The following is a 14,820-nucleotide window of genomic DNA, read 5'->3' as shown; positions in this document are numbered from 1 at the left end:
TTAGAACTCGAGGCGGGGGAAGGGTTCAATTGAGCATGAGAGGGAAAAAGCGAAAACCTTGTCCCCTTATAAAGAGGGAGAATATCAAGCGTCCTCTCCGTAGCCGTTTGGGACTTGCCTATAATCTGGGAGTCCTAGACACGGTTGGGTTACCCACGACCACATTAATGAGAATCCCATAATTAGGGGAACACGATCTCCGCTTCGGCAAGACGTGTCAAGAAACCACCTCGCGTTATGTGTGGACCTGGTTAAAAGAAACGGTTCGAATAATCACCGGGCCATGACATAACGTCATGCTGCCAAAACAAGCCAGCAAATTAGATCTGCGGAAAAATTATTCTCTATGTGGTGGAATGTGGAACTTATTTTGCAGGGTCGGACATGTAAGTGCATCTAGTGCCACCCCTAGTTGGTTTTGGAGTATTGACGACAAACCTAGTTGAGGGACTAATGTGTTTGTGAGAATTGCAGGATAACACAGGTAGAAGTCCCTCACTGATTCGGTTTTCCTACCAGAGATGACCCCTAAAAATGTAAGAAGACATTGAAGTCAAAGGTGGTATGTGAAGACATTCGCATTGAAGACTATGACAAGAGAAGACATCGCGTGAAGACTATGGAGCGCGAAGACTTAGCAGTTTCGTCGTTCTGGTTTTTTCCTTGTTGAGTCATAGGAACCACCGTACTGTTAAGTGGGGTCCAAGTGAACCAGTCAGAATGACTGAAGTGATGCTTAACCAAAATCCTATGTCTTCGAGTGAAGACTATGAGAGCAAATCTTGTCCAGAGTTGGATAAGTCAGCTTTGCTTGTAGCCCAAGTAAAGTTGCCGTGTGTGTTTGAAATCTGACAGTTGGAACACGTGTCAGTTCCTTAGTGACCAAGGGTCATTTCGGACAAATCAGGTCAGGTTGCCTAGTGGCTATAAATAGCCCACCCCCTACAACCATAAACGGTTGGCTGCTCAGAGTTAGTACACGGCTTTTGTCGTTTAAGAGCAACCCACCTCGAAGCCTTTGAGAGAGAATTCCTTGCGAGGATAAAGCCCTAAACACTCAGAGCCAAAGAGTGTTGGGCATTACTTAAGTCTTCCTGTCTGTGTGATCTGAAGACTTATTACACTTGAGGACTGTGAATCCTCCAGCCGGTTAGGCGTCGCGTTCTGAGCATCCAAGAGTCATTGGGGATCGCCGGTGAACGAAGTCTGTGAAGGTTTAGAAGTCTACCTTGAAGACTTACCAGAGTGATTGGGTGAGGAATGGGTGTCCTTAGCTCAAGGGGAATAAGGTGAAGACGAGGTCTTCTGAGTTGAATCTCAGCCTCCCTAACCAGACGTACAGTTGTCACAACAACTGGAACTGGTCCAACAAATCATTGTCTTCAACGAGTCACTGGTTTCATCCTTCCCTTCCCTTTACTTACTGCTGGTCCTTGTGAAGTCATTGTATGATTGCTTTATCTTTTGTCTTCACTGAGTGACTGCTTGTTCTGATTGGCTTCACAATATCTTCCTACCTGATCTTTACCGCCTAGCTGCTATTAGTCATTGTGCTTTCACTCCATTGAATACTTGACTATGGTTTGCCTACTGTAGTCTACCTTCCGCTGCATGGTAATAGGTTTATTTCTATCGTTTGTCTTCGAAACATCCATGTTTTGAAGACTTTCATAAAAATCGCCTATTCACCCCCCTCTAGTCGATCACTAGCACTTTCAAGACACTATCCTCGTATTCAAATTCTTCTGTGATGTATTCGGAGAAGGAACCCGCCTTGCAATGTCGAAGACAATACTGCGCACCGGACTCATCGTCATTGAAGCCTGGTTCAGGGGCTACTGAGGGAGTCCTGTACTAGGGGGTCTCTGGACAGTCGGACTATCTCCATTAGCCGGACCGTTAGATTATGAAGATACAAGATTGAAGACTTCGTCTCGTGTCCGGATGGGACTCTACTTGGCATGGAAGGCAAGCTAGGCAATACGTATATGGATATCTCCTCCTTTGTAACCGACCTTGTGTAACCCTAACCCTCTCCTGTGCCTATATAAACCGAAGGGTTTTAGTCTGTAGGACAACCATCACAACATACAATCATACCATAGGCTAGCTTCTAGGGTTTAGCCTCTCTGATCTCGTGGTAGATCTACTCTTGTACTACCCATATCATCAATATTAATCAAGCAGGACGTAGGGTTTTACCTCCATCAAGAGGGCCGAACCTGGGTAAATTTCGTGTCTCCTGCCTCCTGTTACCATCCGGCCTAGACGCACAGTTCGGGACCCCCTACCCGAGATCCGCCGGTTTTGACACCGACAATACCCGCTCCTCTTTAGAAGGATTGGGGAAATTCTCCGCCAGGGCTTCGCCATTGAGGGAAGTTAACCTAGCCCGAACGAAGACTAGATCCGCGGGAGGAAGATATCCCTGCGTCTGAAGTTCATTCAGATGGGAGCGCGACACCGAGCAGCTTTCCCAGTCGCCTTTTTGAGGGCCATGGGGACGTGAGGAGGAGCTAGGAACGCCGGCCATGTGTGGACGATTTCATGTGGCGAGTTCTAAGGATTTCCGCGTGGTGTGGAATGGCATCGAAGATCTAAATCTCCTTAAATAGACTCCATCCCTGCATGATCAAGGGGTTATTTGTAAAAGATACCTGGACCAATCATATTCGCTTGACATGTGGAAGCCGGGGTGACGGCGACAAAAAAGATGATATTTAAATATGGAGCCGAACTATCGTCAATCCGAAGTATAATGGAGAACCCGCCTTATAAAGCCGAAGACATAAAGCCGGATACTACATCGTCATTGAAGGCAAGTTCGGGGGCTACTGAGGGAGTCCTGAATTAGGGGGTTTCCGGGCGTTCGGGCTATGAGACATGGGCCAGACTGATGGGCCGTGAAGATACAAGATAGAAGGCCTTCCCCGTGTCCGGACAGGACTCTCCTTTGCGTGGATAGCAGGCTTGCCGTTTGGATATGAAGATTCCTTTCTCTGTAAACCGACTCTGTACAAACCTAGGCACCTCCTGTGTCTATATAAACCGGAGGGTTTAGTCCATAGAGACAATCAGAATCATATAGGCTAGACATCTAGGGTATAGCCATTACGATCTCAAGGTAGATCAACTCTTGTAACCCTATACTCATCATAATCAATCAAGCAGGAAATAGGCTATTACCTCCATTAAGAAGGCCCGAACTTGGGTAACATTGTGTCCCTTGTCTCCTGTTACCTTCGATTCTGAGACGCACAGTTCAAAACCTCCTAGCCGAGATCAATCGGTTTTGACACCAACACCTACCGCCAAGGGCCCTGACGGTAGGCTATTACTCCCTACCGCCATGAACCTTGGCTGTAACAAAAGGATCAGGTCTCGAAATTTTTAGAAACTAGGATCAGATCTCAATTAAGTTTGAGAAAAGGGTGGAATTTGCCCGGCGTAGGGGCTCATATGTCACCACCGCGCGTCCTTTCCAACACTCCAGCCAGCCAGCCGAAAAAGTGCAGCTCCGGAGAATCGTGATGCACCCTATGGGCCCCTGAAGTCACCCACACATTCCTCTCCTCCGTTAAAGAAAGGGATAGAAGATCTCTTTGCTCCCTCCCCGACCGTTACGTTCAAACGCGCCAATCCGACCGTTACCCATAAAAAACACACCACGATCCACCCACAAAGCCATCTCTTGCCGAACACTTCTGCTGCACTGTCCTGTCAGAATCCCCAGGCTAAACGTTTCAATAATACGTACTCCCGCAAGAACCGCGCGCTCCACAAAATCTCATGACCCGAACCCCGCGCCATCACCACCTCCACCGATGGCCGCCGACCTCCTCCTCCTCCGCTTCGTGCTGCTCCTCCTGCTGCTGCTAGCAGTGTCTATGGTGCCGCCCGCCTCCTCCGCGTCATCGTCGGCGGGGAAGAACAACAGCAGCGTCAGCATCGACTCGGCCACGCTGTCCTTCTCCGACCTCACGCTGCTGGGGGACGCCTTCCTGCGGAACGGCTCCGTGGGGCTGACGCGCGACACGGGCGTGCCCTCCTCCAGCGCCGGCACCGTGCTCTGCAGCCGCCCCGTCGCGCTCCGGGGCAGCGCCAACGCCACCGCCTCCTTCGCCGCCAGGTTCTCCTTCGTCGTCGCCAACCAGAACGCCGGCTCCACCGGCGGCGACGGCATCGCCTTCTTCATCTCCTCCGACCGCGCCACGCTCGGCGCCACCGGCGGCTACCTCGGCCTCTTCAACTCCTCCATCGCGGCCGCCGCCGTTCCGAGTGACGACGACGCCGACTCCGTCGGCCCCGCCATCGTCGCCGTGGAATTCGACACCATGGTCAACGTCGAGCTCGGCGACCCCAGCGACAACCACGTCGGGCTGGACCTCGGCTCCCCGGCCTCCGTCAGCGCCGTCGACCTCGCTGACTCCGGGATCGTCCTCAAGAGCGGCAACCTCACCACCGCGTGGATCGACTACCGCGGGGCCGAGCACCTCCTCGAGGTGTCGCTGAGCTACTCCGGTGTCAAGCCGAAGCGGCCCGTATTCTGCGTGGCCGTCGACCTCTCGCCGTACCTCAAGGAGGCCATGTACGTCGGCTTCTCTGCCTCCACGGAGGGGAGCACCCAGCAGCACACCATCAAGGAATGGACCTTTCAGACCTTCGGATTGCCGCCAGCGACCAACGCCTCCTCCTTTACCAACGCAACAAGCAATGTCTCGGAGCCGGCGGTATCCAGCGTGGCCGCTAGCAGCGGCGCCACCAGCAAGAAAAGGTTTGGGCGCGCCATCACCATCCTCGGCCCCGTCGCGCTCGCTGTCGCGTTCATGTTCTTCGCCTGTGTGTCCGTGAAGAAGCTGGCAGAGCTCACCTCGAGGAAGGACGCCATCTTCCTGCCGGGGCTGCTCAAGGGGCCAAGGAAGTTCAGCCACAAGGAGCTGAGCGTGGCGACCAGAGGATTCCACGCGAGCAGAGTCATCGGCAGAGGCGCGTTCGGCACGGTGTACAAGGCGGCCATGCCGGGCGCAGCAACCACCTACGCCGTGAAGCGGTCGACGCAGGCGCACCAGAGTCGGAGCGAGTTCGTCGCCGAGCTCTCCGTCATCGCCTGCCTCCGGCATAAGAACCTGGTCCAGCTCGAGGGCTGGTGCGACGAGAAGGGCGAGCTGCTGCTCGTGTACGAGTACATGCCCAACGGCAGTCTGGACAAGGCGCTGTACGGCGACCCCTGCACGCTCTCCTGGCCCGAGCGCCACAACGTGGCCGCCGGCATAGCGTCCGTGCTGTCCTACCTCCACCAGGAGTGCGAGCAGCGCGTGATCCACAGGGACATCAAGACCGGCAACATACTGCTCGACGGCAACCTGAGCCCCCGGCTGGGCGACTTCGGGCTCGCCCGGCTCATGGACCACAACAAGAGCCCGGTCTCCACGCTCACCGCGGGCACCATGGGGTACCTCGCGCCAGAGTACCTGCAGTCCGGCAAGGCCACGGACCAGACCGACGTGTTCAGCTACGGCGTGGTGGTGCTGGAGGTGTGCTGCGGGAGGCGGCCCATTGACAGGGAGGAGACCGACAAGGACGGGGCCGGGAGCAAGAACAACGTAAACCTGGTGGACTGGGTGTGGCGGCTGCACGGCGAGGACCGGCTCATCGAGGCCGCCGACGCGCGGCTGAACGGCGAGTTCGATCGGGAGGGGATGCTGCGGCTGCTGCTCGTCGGGCTGAGCTGCGCCAACCCGAACTGCGAGGAGCGGCCGGCGATGCGGCGGGTGGTGCAGATACTGAACCGTGAGGCCGACCCGGTGCCGGTGCCGCGGAAGAAGCCGCTCCTCGTGTTCAGCTCCAGCGCGTCGAGCAAGCTGCAGGAGATGGCGTTCTCCTGCGGCGACGACGTCAGAGGATGCTACCCGGCGGCCACCACCACCAACCCGGCGTCCCCGAAATCGGAGGGAGCCGACAGAGAAAGATGATCAAGGGGAAACAATGTGCTGTTGTGTGATTCTCGTACACGTTTGTTGTGATGTGCTTGCTCATAAGGGGAATATAGGTAATAATCCCCAATGGTGTATGAATGTTGGAATGCTAATAAGCTTATTGGTGTGTTTATCTCGTTTAAGCCGATTGTTCTTCTCTTGTTTGAAAGTCATGTTATCATTTTCAGCAGATCCATATTGCCAGCTCATTGGTTCCGTTTGAAATTAAGAAAAAACATAGGAATTTGGAGGATATGATTTCTATAGGAATTTCTTCTTTGAAATTTCTAAATAGGAATTTCTTCCGTGGAGCTCTCTCTCTCTCTCTCTCTCTCTCTCTTATCCAGCCTTATCCCCTCTCTTCCTCAACCCATCTTATCCTCCCCTTTCTTTCTTCTTTGTCTCTCAATTCTTCGTCATCTCCTCTTTTCAGATTCGTCCCTTGCAAAGCCAGAGCATCGCCTTCTTCTATTTCCCTTCCCATCATCAACCATGCCTTAGTGTTGCTGCCAGAAGGGCCAACTATTGCAAGTGCTCGTCGACGTTGCAAAGCGGTGGCCGTGCTTCTGCAATAGGGGTTATGTTTGTGAAACATGCATGCTGTTGCACTGGTTTGCAACCGGGGCTATGTTTCTGAAACATTTATGTTGTCGTAATGGTCTGCAACGAAGGAAGGGGCCCTATGTGTTTAAAACATGTGTGATGTTGCAATGGTTGACCGCGTTGCACTTATGCAAAATGGGACTTCTTTCAAAAGCAAAAAAAGGTTCAACGAAGATTGCAACATGACTTCTGTTGCAGACGACCGAGTGTCGGTGTCAAAACCAGCGGATCTCGGGTAGGGGTTCCCGAACTGTGCATCTAAGGTCGATGGTAACAGGAGACAGGGGACACAATGTGTACCCAGGTTCGGGCCCTCTCTATGGAGGTAATACCCTACTTCCTGCTTGATTGATCTTGATGTATATGAGCATTACAAGAGTTGATCTACCACGAGATCGAGATGGCTAAACCCTAAAAGCCTAGCCTGTATGACTATGGTAATGATTGTCGCCCCCTCCGGACTAAGTCCTCCGGTTTATATAGACACCCGGAGGATCTAGGGTTACACAAGGTCGGTTACAAAGAAAGGAATCTACTTATTCGATCGCCAAGCTTGTCTTCCACGCCAAGGAGAGTCCCATCCGGACATGGGTGCAGTCTTCGGTCTTCGTATCTTCACAGCCCATCAGTCCGGCCCATGGCTAACAGGCTGGATGCCCGAGGACCCCTTAGTCCAAGACTCCCTCAGTAGCCCCGAACCAGTCTTCAATGACGAGGTGTTCGGCGCATAGATTGTCTTCGACATTGCAAGGCGGGTTCCTCCATCAATGACTTCCAAGTAGTGTGTTCGGCCTTCCATTTAATGTTGTACCCATCGGCTTCTGTGCATCAACAACTTCAGTTTCCACGTGTCGAGCGAATGAGAGAGGTCAGGGTATTTTTGCACTTAACACTCCAACCACGCGAGGGATAGCGTCTATTTAACAAGATTGGATCCCAGATCCATTCAACATCTCGCGAAGAAAATCCTCAAAGGTTGCTAGGAAAGGACACTCCAACATGTCTAGCGTCCCTAGCCCCTCCTCCCGTCCCAGCGGCCCAAAAAGAGGCGAATGGGGGAAGTGCTCCCACTACAAGAAATATGTCAACTAGTGACCTTCTCTTAGTGACCCTAGCTGAATTGGTCGTAAATCCACGGCCATTTCGCTTGGAAGGGCTCAAACCCTGAATTGACTTACACCAAATGGTCATAAAGCAGACAAGAGTGGTCCATGACCTTATTTCTACCTGATTACAACCAATATAAATGGTCATGAGGTTGTGAACGTGGATGCATTAGTACTTATTGCTATGACTTGGCACCACCTCATCAGTTTTGCCTATGTATCATGTCCATGTGTCATTTTTTGCCCTAGGTTGTGAAGCAACCTATATTTCTGTCATTCCAAAAATTCCCAAAAAAAATCTCATAAATTCTTTGGGTCATATCTTCGTCAAATATGTAAAAATCCTTCCTTGCCTAGTTCAAAAATAATTCAACAATATTCATTTTCCTATTATGTTCACAACATCACTTTATGAAGGAAGTGCTATTTATGTATTCTTGATTTCCCTCGGAATTTTTGGGCACTCTTTCCTATCCAAATCATTGCCGCATGACAAAATTCAGCTCCATTTTCCTAGCAAATCTTCCTCGGCAAATTTCCAAAGTTTTGTCCACCTAGAAGCATTGTGAAGGAAGTACCTTTTTATATATCCAAATGACATGAAATTTATACAGTTCCTTCATATGCCCAAATTATCACCCTCCTCCAAATTGCAGCTCAGTCAAATCATCTATGTGAGCCCAGGTTCAATTTATATTTTATGGCCAGATTGGCACGTTGCAAAGCAAGTGTTATCTAGACCCCTCCTATTACCCTCAAACTCTTTGGGTACTCTTCCATACTCCTCCTATTCCCACATGATAATATTCAGCTCCATTTTCCTAGCAAATCTTTCTTAGGAAATTTCCAAAGTTTCTACCTCGAGAGAAGCTTTGTGAAGTAAGTACTAGCTAGGCTTACCCAAATGAGCTGAACATTTACCAGTGCATGACCATACCTATGTAACTTACCTACACCAATTTTGAGCTCATTTCATTCATCCAATCTCTCTCACTAGTTTTCCCAAGTTTCTGTCCATAGAAGAGCATTGTGAAGGAAGTACTACTTTGGCATGTCCAAATGGTATCAATTTTCTACAGTGCTTTCCTATGCCCAAATAACCATCCTCCACCAAATTTCAGCTTAATCCATTCATTATTTTGATCCCAGCTTCAACATTCATATTTTTGTCCAATGTGGTACTTTGCAAAGCAAGTACCACCAGGCTCCTCCTTTTGAGCTGAAAATTTGTGAAGACATTCTCCTTAGTAGATGATCATCCTCAGTCAAAACTCAAGCCCATTGGCCATGTGCATTTCCCGTACCGCTAATCAAACACTTGGTTGCTAATTCATCTTTGAGCATAGGTCAGTCTCCTCGTGAGATTCTTCTGTTGTAATTTTCTTCCTAGCACCTACTTGGGGAGTGCCCAACCCAATAGACATGCCTAGGCCTCCCAGAATGCATGTCAACGCAAAGGTCACGCGGTGACCACGCGGCGGGCATGCGAGTTTACGCGCTTTGGAATTGGGGCCGTGTGCCACATCCAAACCTCGACATATCGCCACCAAACCATGTATTTATGTTTAAATAGATACTTATGTACCTAGAAATGATTTTTTGGAAAAATAAAGAGCAAACAATAAGGTAGCTGCAGTTCAAATCTGACCCGCTTCCTACTGAATCGGTGGGAATTTGTCATTTTCACCAGAGGTGGATCAAAACTTTCGACACCCAACCATTTTGTAAATTATGCATTAAATAAGGCCTAGTATTTTAGAAAATTGAGTTGGTCCAATTTTGAAACAAATATATGGTAGGTCCTTCACAAAAAACTCATTTCGGGCACTCGGAAAATGGAAAATGAATTTTCCGTGCAAGGAAAATGAAAACTCCCTTAGGCAACATTGTTTGGAATTCGAATATGCACCCTTGTGCACAATATGAGATCATTTGAACAAACTATGCCATGAATGTGACCATGAGATTGATCATTTGGCCTGAAAGCCATGAATCTTCACGCATGATAGCTCATTTCTGAGAACACTTTTTAAAAATATTTTCCGTATTACTAGTTTATTATTTTTCCTGGTAACTTTGTCACATGTAATGACACAATGCAAAGGTTTTCCATTTTTTTGAATTTTTTATGGCCATTTGAAAATGCGGTCAAAACGGCAGGCATGACCGTTCCTAGCTAGTGCTTGAATCTTGGAAAACTTTTGGTGTTTGTCTGATTAAATATATATTTTTCTACCTAAAAATGATTTTTTGGAAAAATAAAGAGCAAACTATGAGGCAGTTGTAGTTCAAATTTGACCCACTTATAGCTGAATCGGCAGAAATTTGTCTTTTTCACCAGAGGTGGATCAAAACTTTTGACACCCAACCATTTGGTCAACTGTGCATTAAATATGGCCTAGTATTTTAGAAAATTGATTTGGTCCAAATTTGCAACAATTATTTGGTAGGTCCTTCACAAAAAAACTCATTTTGGGCACTCGGAAAATGGAAAATGATTTTTTCGTCCAAAGAAAATGAAAACTTCCTTAGGCAACATTGTTTGCCATTCCAATATGCACCCTTGTGCACAATATGATATCATTTGAACAAACTAAGCCATGAATGTGGCCATAAGATTGATCGTTTGGCTTGAAAGCCATTGATCTCCACACATGATAGCTCATTTTTGAGAACAATTCTTAAAAATAATTGCTGTATTGCAAGTTTATTATTTTTCCTGATAACTTGGCCACATATAATGACACAATGCAAATGTTTTCGAATTTTTTGACTTTTTTGTAAATTTTCTATGCCCGTTTCAAAATGCGGGCAAAACGGCGGGCATGACCGTTTCTAGCTAGTGGTTGAATCTTAGAAAACTTTTGGTGTTTCTCTAATGAAATAGACACTTTTGTATCTAGAAATGTTTTTTTGAAAAAATCATGAGCAAACTATGAGGCAGCTACAGTTCAAATTTGATCCACTTTCAGCTGAATCAGCGGGAATTCGTCTTTTTCATGAGAGGTGGATCAAAACTTCTGACACTCAGCCATTTGGTCAATTGTACATTAAATATGACATAATATTTTAGAAAAATGATTCGGTCCACTTTTGCAACAAATATATGGTAGGTCCTTCACAAAAAAACTCATTTTGGGCACTCAAAAAATGGAAAATGAGTTTTTCGTCCAAAAAAATGAAATTTTTTTAGGCAACATTATTTGCCATTCCAAGATGCACCCTTGTGCAAAGTATGATATAATTTGAACAAATTATGCCATTCCAAAATGCACCCTTGTGCAAAAAATATAAGAGAAACACATAGAAAAACACAATTACATATGCTTTGTTCTCATTGGTTGAAATGTTTGTGCCATGGATTGATGACATGGCATCCATCCATCCATCCCATTTATCTAAATAAAAAAAGAGAGAGAAAGAAAAAGAACCCCCACCCCCTGGGCAGCCGAACCACCCAAACCCTATCCCCTCCCAAGATCCATCGCCGCCGCCCCTTCTCCCCAGATCCAATCTCCCCCGTCATCCTCTCCCGCTCACGCATGCTCAAGCTGCTCGCCGCCCCCATGATCCTCCACCTCCAGGCGACGTCGAGCCCGCGGTTTCCCTCCCCAAGATCGCGCTGGAGCCCGCGGTCCTCCTCCACCTACAACTCGGCTCTCCTCCTCCCCTTCCAGATCGTGTCGCCACCTCCCTCCCCCCATCACCCACCTTCGATCTCGTATCCACCATCCCCCTCCCCTCGCCTTCCCCATATCCACTAGTCCAGGAAAACCTCTCAGGTGCACGCGGCTCCGTCTCCCACCCCGCACCCCGCACTCCATCAGAGAAAACTACCTCGCCTCGCCCCACCCGATTCAGAGCCGCGCCGCGGGAGAGGGAGGGAGATGGTGCTCCCACAGGAGTGGGCCGCTACTGTTGCTCCTCGGCCTCGTGGCTATGGCCTTGGCTGCTGCTGCTACGGCGATCGACATCTATGGGGCTCATCGTGCTGAAGCCGTCGGCCGGAGGCGCCAAGGGCTCCTCCTCCAGCGGCGGGCAGGGCTCCAAGGCACCGTAGCCCAGCGCACCCTGCCTGGCCAGCGCCAGTCCATCCAGCACGAAGGTAACCACCCATCTCAGATCTGCTTGCTACTACCTGGTATAGTTTACTTTGTGATACTAGAGCAAGGGCGACATGGGTGATTATGGTGATCTCTGCAAAGTAGATTGTAGCCCTATCTGGTAGTTCATGTGATGCGTTGTAGGATTCGTAGTTGCAAAGTGATCTTGTTGCTGAAGTAGCACTGTAGGCTTGTGTTTCTGTCCATAATGATTCCCTCTGTTCGAGAGTGTCCCGGCTACTGTTCTTATAGTGATTGGTGCTTCACATTTTCTAGTACAATACATGCATACTGAAAAGGATGGGTACATGAAGTTTTTTGAAACAGAAACTTGTTCATGGTCCTACTTGTGTCAGACAGCAAGTATAATACTAGGTCAGAGAGCAATAATAGGTCATTTTTCGAATTAATACTCCAAAATTTATCAGTATTGGAGGAGTGATTGTTTCCAAATCAATACTCCTGGGCATCATTCATGGCTGTCTAGTAGCCGACATACTTCTAGTTCCATTTAGTATATGCAGGTAGCAGCAGCTTAAGTGTAATGGAGCTGTTGTTACTCTATGCCTACTTCGTTAGAGTTTGCATCATCTCCTTGTTGTTTATAGCATAATCACCTTCACTATTCTTGCTCTGAAACTCTGATCATGATACTGATGGTATTTTTCTTGATGGAATTACAGGCAACATGGTGACTCTAATGCAGGCAGCACTAGCCATCCAGTATATGGGATGTATATCCCATTCTGGAATTTCATGTTTTCCCTCTGTACATATGAACTAACAACACAGTAGTATAACAACACATCAGTAACAAGCCAACAGGAACACACAAAGTTCTGTACTTGTATTACTGTTGTCATTGTACTTATTTGTATATATAGGGCTAACATGACTTGCATTTTAGGTACTCCTTTTAGCTGTATATATAGATCAAGAATATTACTTTCATTTTGCTTCTGCATTTATCATTTTTGATTGCTAAGGTCTGATGCAGATACACTTCCGATAGTACAACTGCATGTTTTGAACAATTTCAATTCTGCAGATAATTAAACGTCTCAGTTTTAATCCATTCATCAGGCTGTGCGACTACTTGTTCCATTCATATGAGAATGTGCTACTACCACATTAATTAGGATGAGTGTACCATGCATGCTTTTCTTATTCAACATGATATGTGTCTATATGGGTTGATGTACCAAATCAAGCTGGGTTTGTCCGCCCTCTTGAAGCATATGTAGAAATGCTGTATAGGCTGTACAGGGACATGCATGGGGAAAATTTGTTCCTTGTTTCGAGTTAGATTGCCATTTATGCATAGTACAAGTTCGCCTGTGCAATCCCGTTCTTATTTATTTTCCTGAATGTCTTGAACTGTCGAACATTCTTCTTTAATTGTGTGATATTATGTAGTGTGGTACCTAGATGTTGGGATTAAATGATTAATTCAGCATGCTTCTGGGGAGTGTTGATTATTTTTGTGCTTTAGCTTCTCTGGGATTTTTTGGGTCGATTTGTACCCATTGGTCCATTATGGTGGTGATCCTCTTTATTTTATTGGCTGAATAAGCTTAATCTTGGAGTGATTGTGTATATTGGAACGTACAATATTCATGTGGAATTAGTTAAGTTGGTATCAAATACATTTGTTGCATGCTCCATTATTCGTTTATACTTGAAACCTGGCCTGTCATTTTTAATAAATATTAAAACATCCAAGTTGTTTTATGCATGCTGCTGGTAACTGTATACTCTCTCCTAACAGTTTTATTACTTGTTGTATGCAGGCTGATTGGAGCCTACAATCAGGCTATTTTCCCCCTTTAAACACCTATTTTTTGATATCAGGTGCTCCTTGAGCTGTCTAAGAACAAGCAGACCATCATTTCACCATCTTCGCCCCCCAGGGTATTTCATCTCTTTGGCCTCTTCCACCATTGTCTTCTTTGTTCCTGACTATAAAAATTGATGCATGTGCCCTGTTCTAAAGTGGAAAATCATTTGCTTGCAGCTTGTACTGTCCATCTGTTGTGTTAACTTGCACTGTGCTGGTACTTATCATTTACAAAATATATCTGTGTTTTCGCTATTATGAGAATGTCATATGCATCGTTTCCTGTTAAATCTAAAGTTTTGCAGCAATTTTTCATTGTTATGAGAATTTTATATTCATGGATTCACTTTATTATGTTTCTAACTTATCTTAATTTATTATTTGTAGATGTTGGCCTTCAGTATTCAGAAGTTGGAGCTCTAGGAAGAAGAATCCTGAAGAAAACCCACACCCAGCAATGCGTTTTAGCTCACTCGACTAGTTATCTGTTTATCTAGTTGTATTTTAGCTAAATACCAGATTTGTACTATTATCTCACTGTTATCAGATTTGCATTTTACCTAAAAACCAGATTTTTATTGTAACCAGCAATGCATTTTAGCTCACTAGACTAGTTATCTGTATATCTGTATCATTGTAATTTCTTTGCTTGGCTGTTGTATGAAATATTATGCCTTATTGGCTCTTTTTGAATCAAATATTATGCACAAATGTAGAACTAACGTGTGGTATAGAAAGAGTGATCCTGGAAACCTACTTTAAAATGAAAAAGAAATAAAAGAAAATTGACAAGTGGGCTGGAAAACATTGAGGCCAAAAAAATGTATACTGTAAAAGACAGGCCCAAAAAAATAAATGGTTGTTGGGCTTGGCCCATGTAGCTGACAAAAAATGAAAGGAAAAAAACAATAAATAGGCTGAATTAATGGGCTTGGCCCATATAGACACCTAATCGGACCGGGCTGATTCTTATCCATGTCAGCTTGCCACGCTGGAATCCTACGTGGCTTGGGGAGGCTGCTAGTGACCAAAATTTTGTTCAAAGAACCAACGATCTTTTACATATCACAGAGAAGGTCGTTAATTTCAGTTTACGACCGCCAGCTTTTGACCTTCTGTTTTTGGTCACAAAAAGGTCGCAAATGAAAAACTATGACCTTGCAGCAGCCAATAGTGAGGGTCACAAGTTGACATAT

General features: G+C 46.7%; 1 protein-coding gene across 1 annotated transcript; it reads left to right on the top strand.

Annotated features, from left to right (window-relative positions):
• The first annotated feature begins 3,686 nt into the window (after positions 1-3,686).
• Positions 3,687-6,118, top strand: LOC125523749 (probable L-type lectin-domain containing receptor kinase S.7). The gene has a single exon (XM_048688812.1). It carries the CDS (start codon positions 3,825-3,827, stop codon positions 5,970-5,972), a length of 2,148 nt encoding a protein of 715 aa, XP_048544769.1. The 5' UTR covers positions 3,687-3,824; the 3' UTR covers positions 5,973-6,118.
• The last annotated feature ends 8,702 nt before the right edge of the window (positions 6,119-14,820 follow it).

The sequence above is a fragment of the Triticum urartu genome, chromosome 7 (assembly GCF_003073215.2).
Source record: "Triticum urartu cultivar G1812 chromosome 7, Tu2.1, whole genome shotgun sequence".
NCBI lineage: Eukaryota > Viridiplantae > Streptophyta > Magnoliopsida > Poales > Poaceae > Triticum > Triticum urartu.
This window is presented reverse-complemented; position numbering and strand designations above follow the sequence as displayed.

Excerpts from the sequence above, each read along its gene's own strand:
- LOC125523749 (XM_048688812.1), top strand. The coding sequence starts at position 3,825 with ATGGCCGCCGACCTCCTCCTCCTCCGCTTCGTGCTGCTCCTCCTGCTG.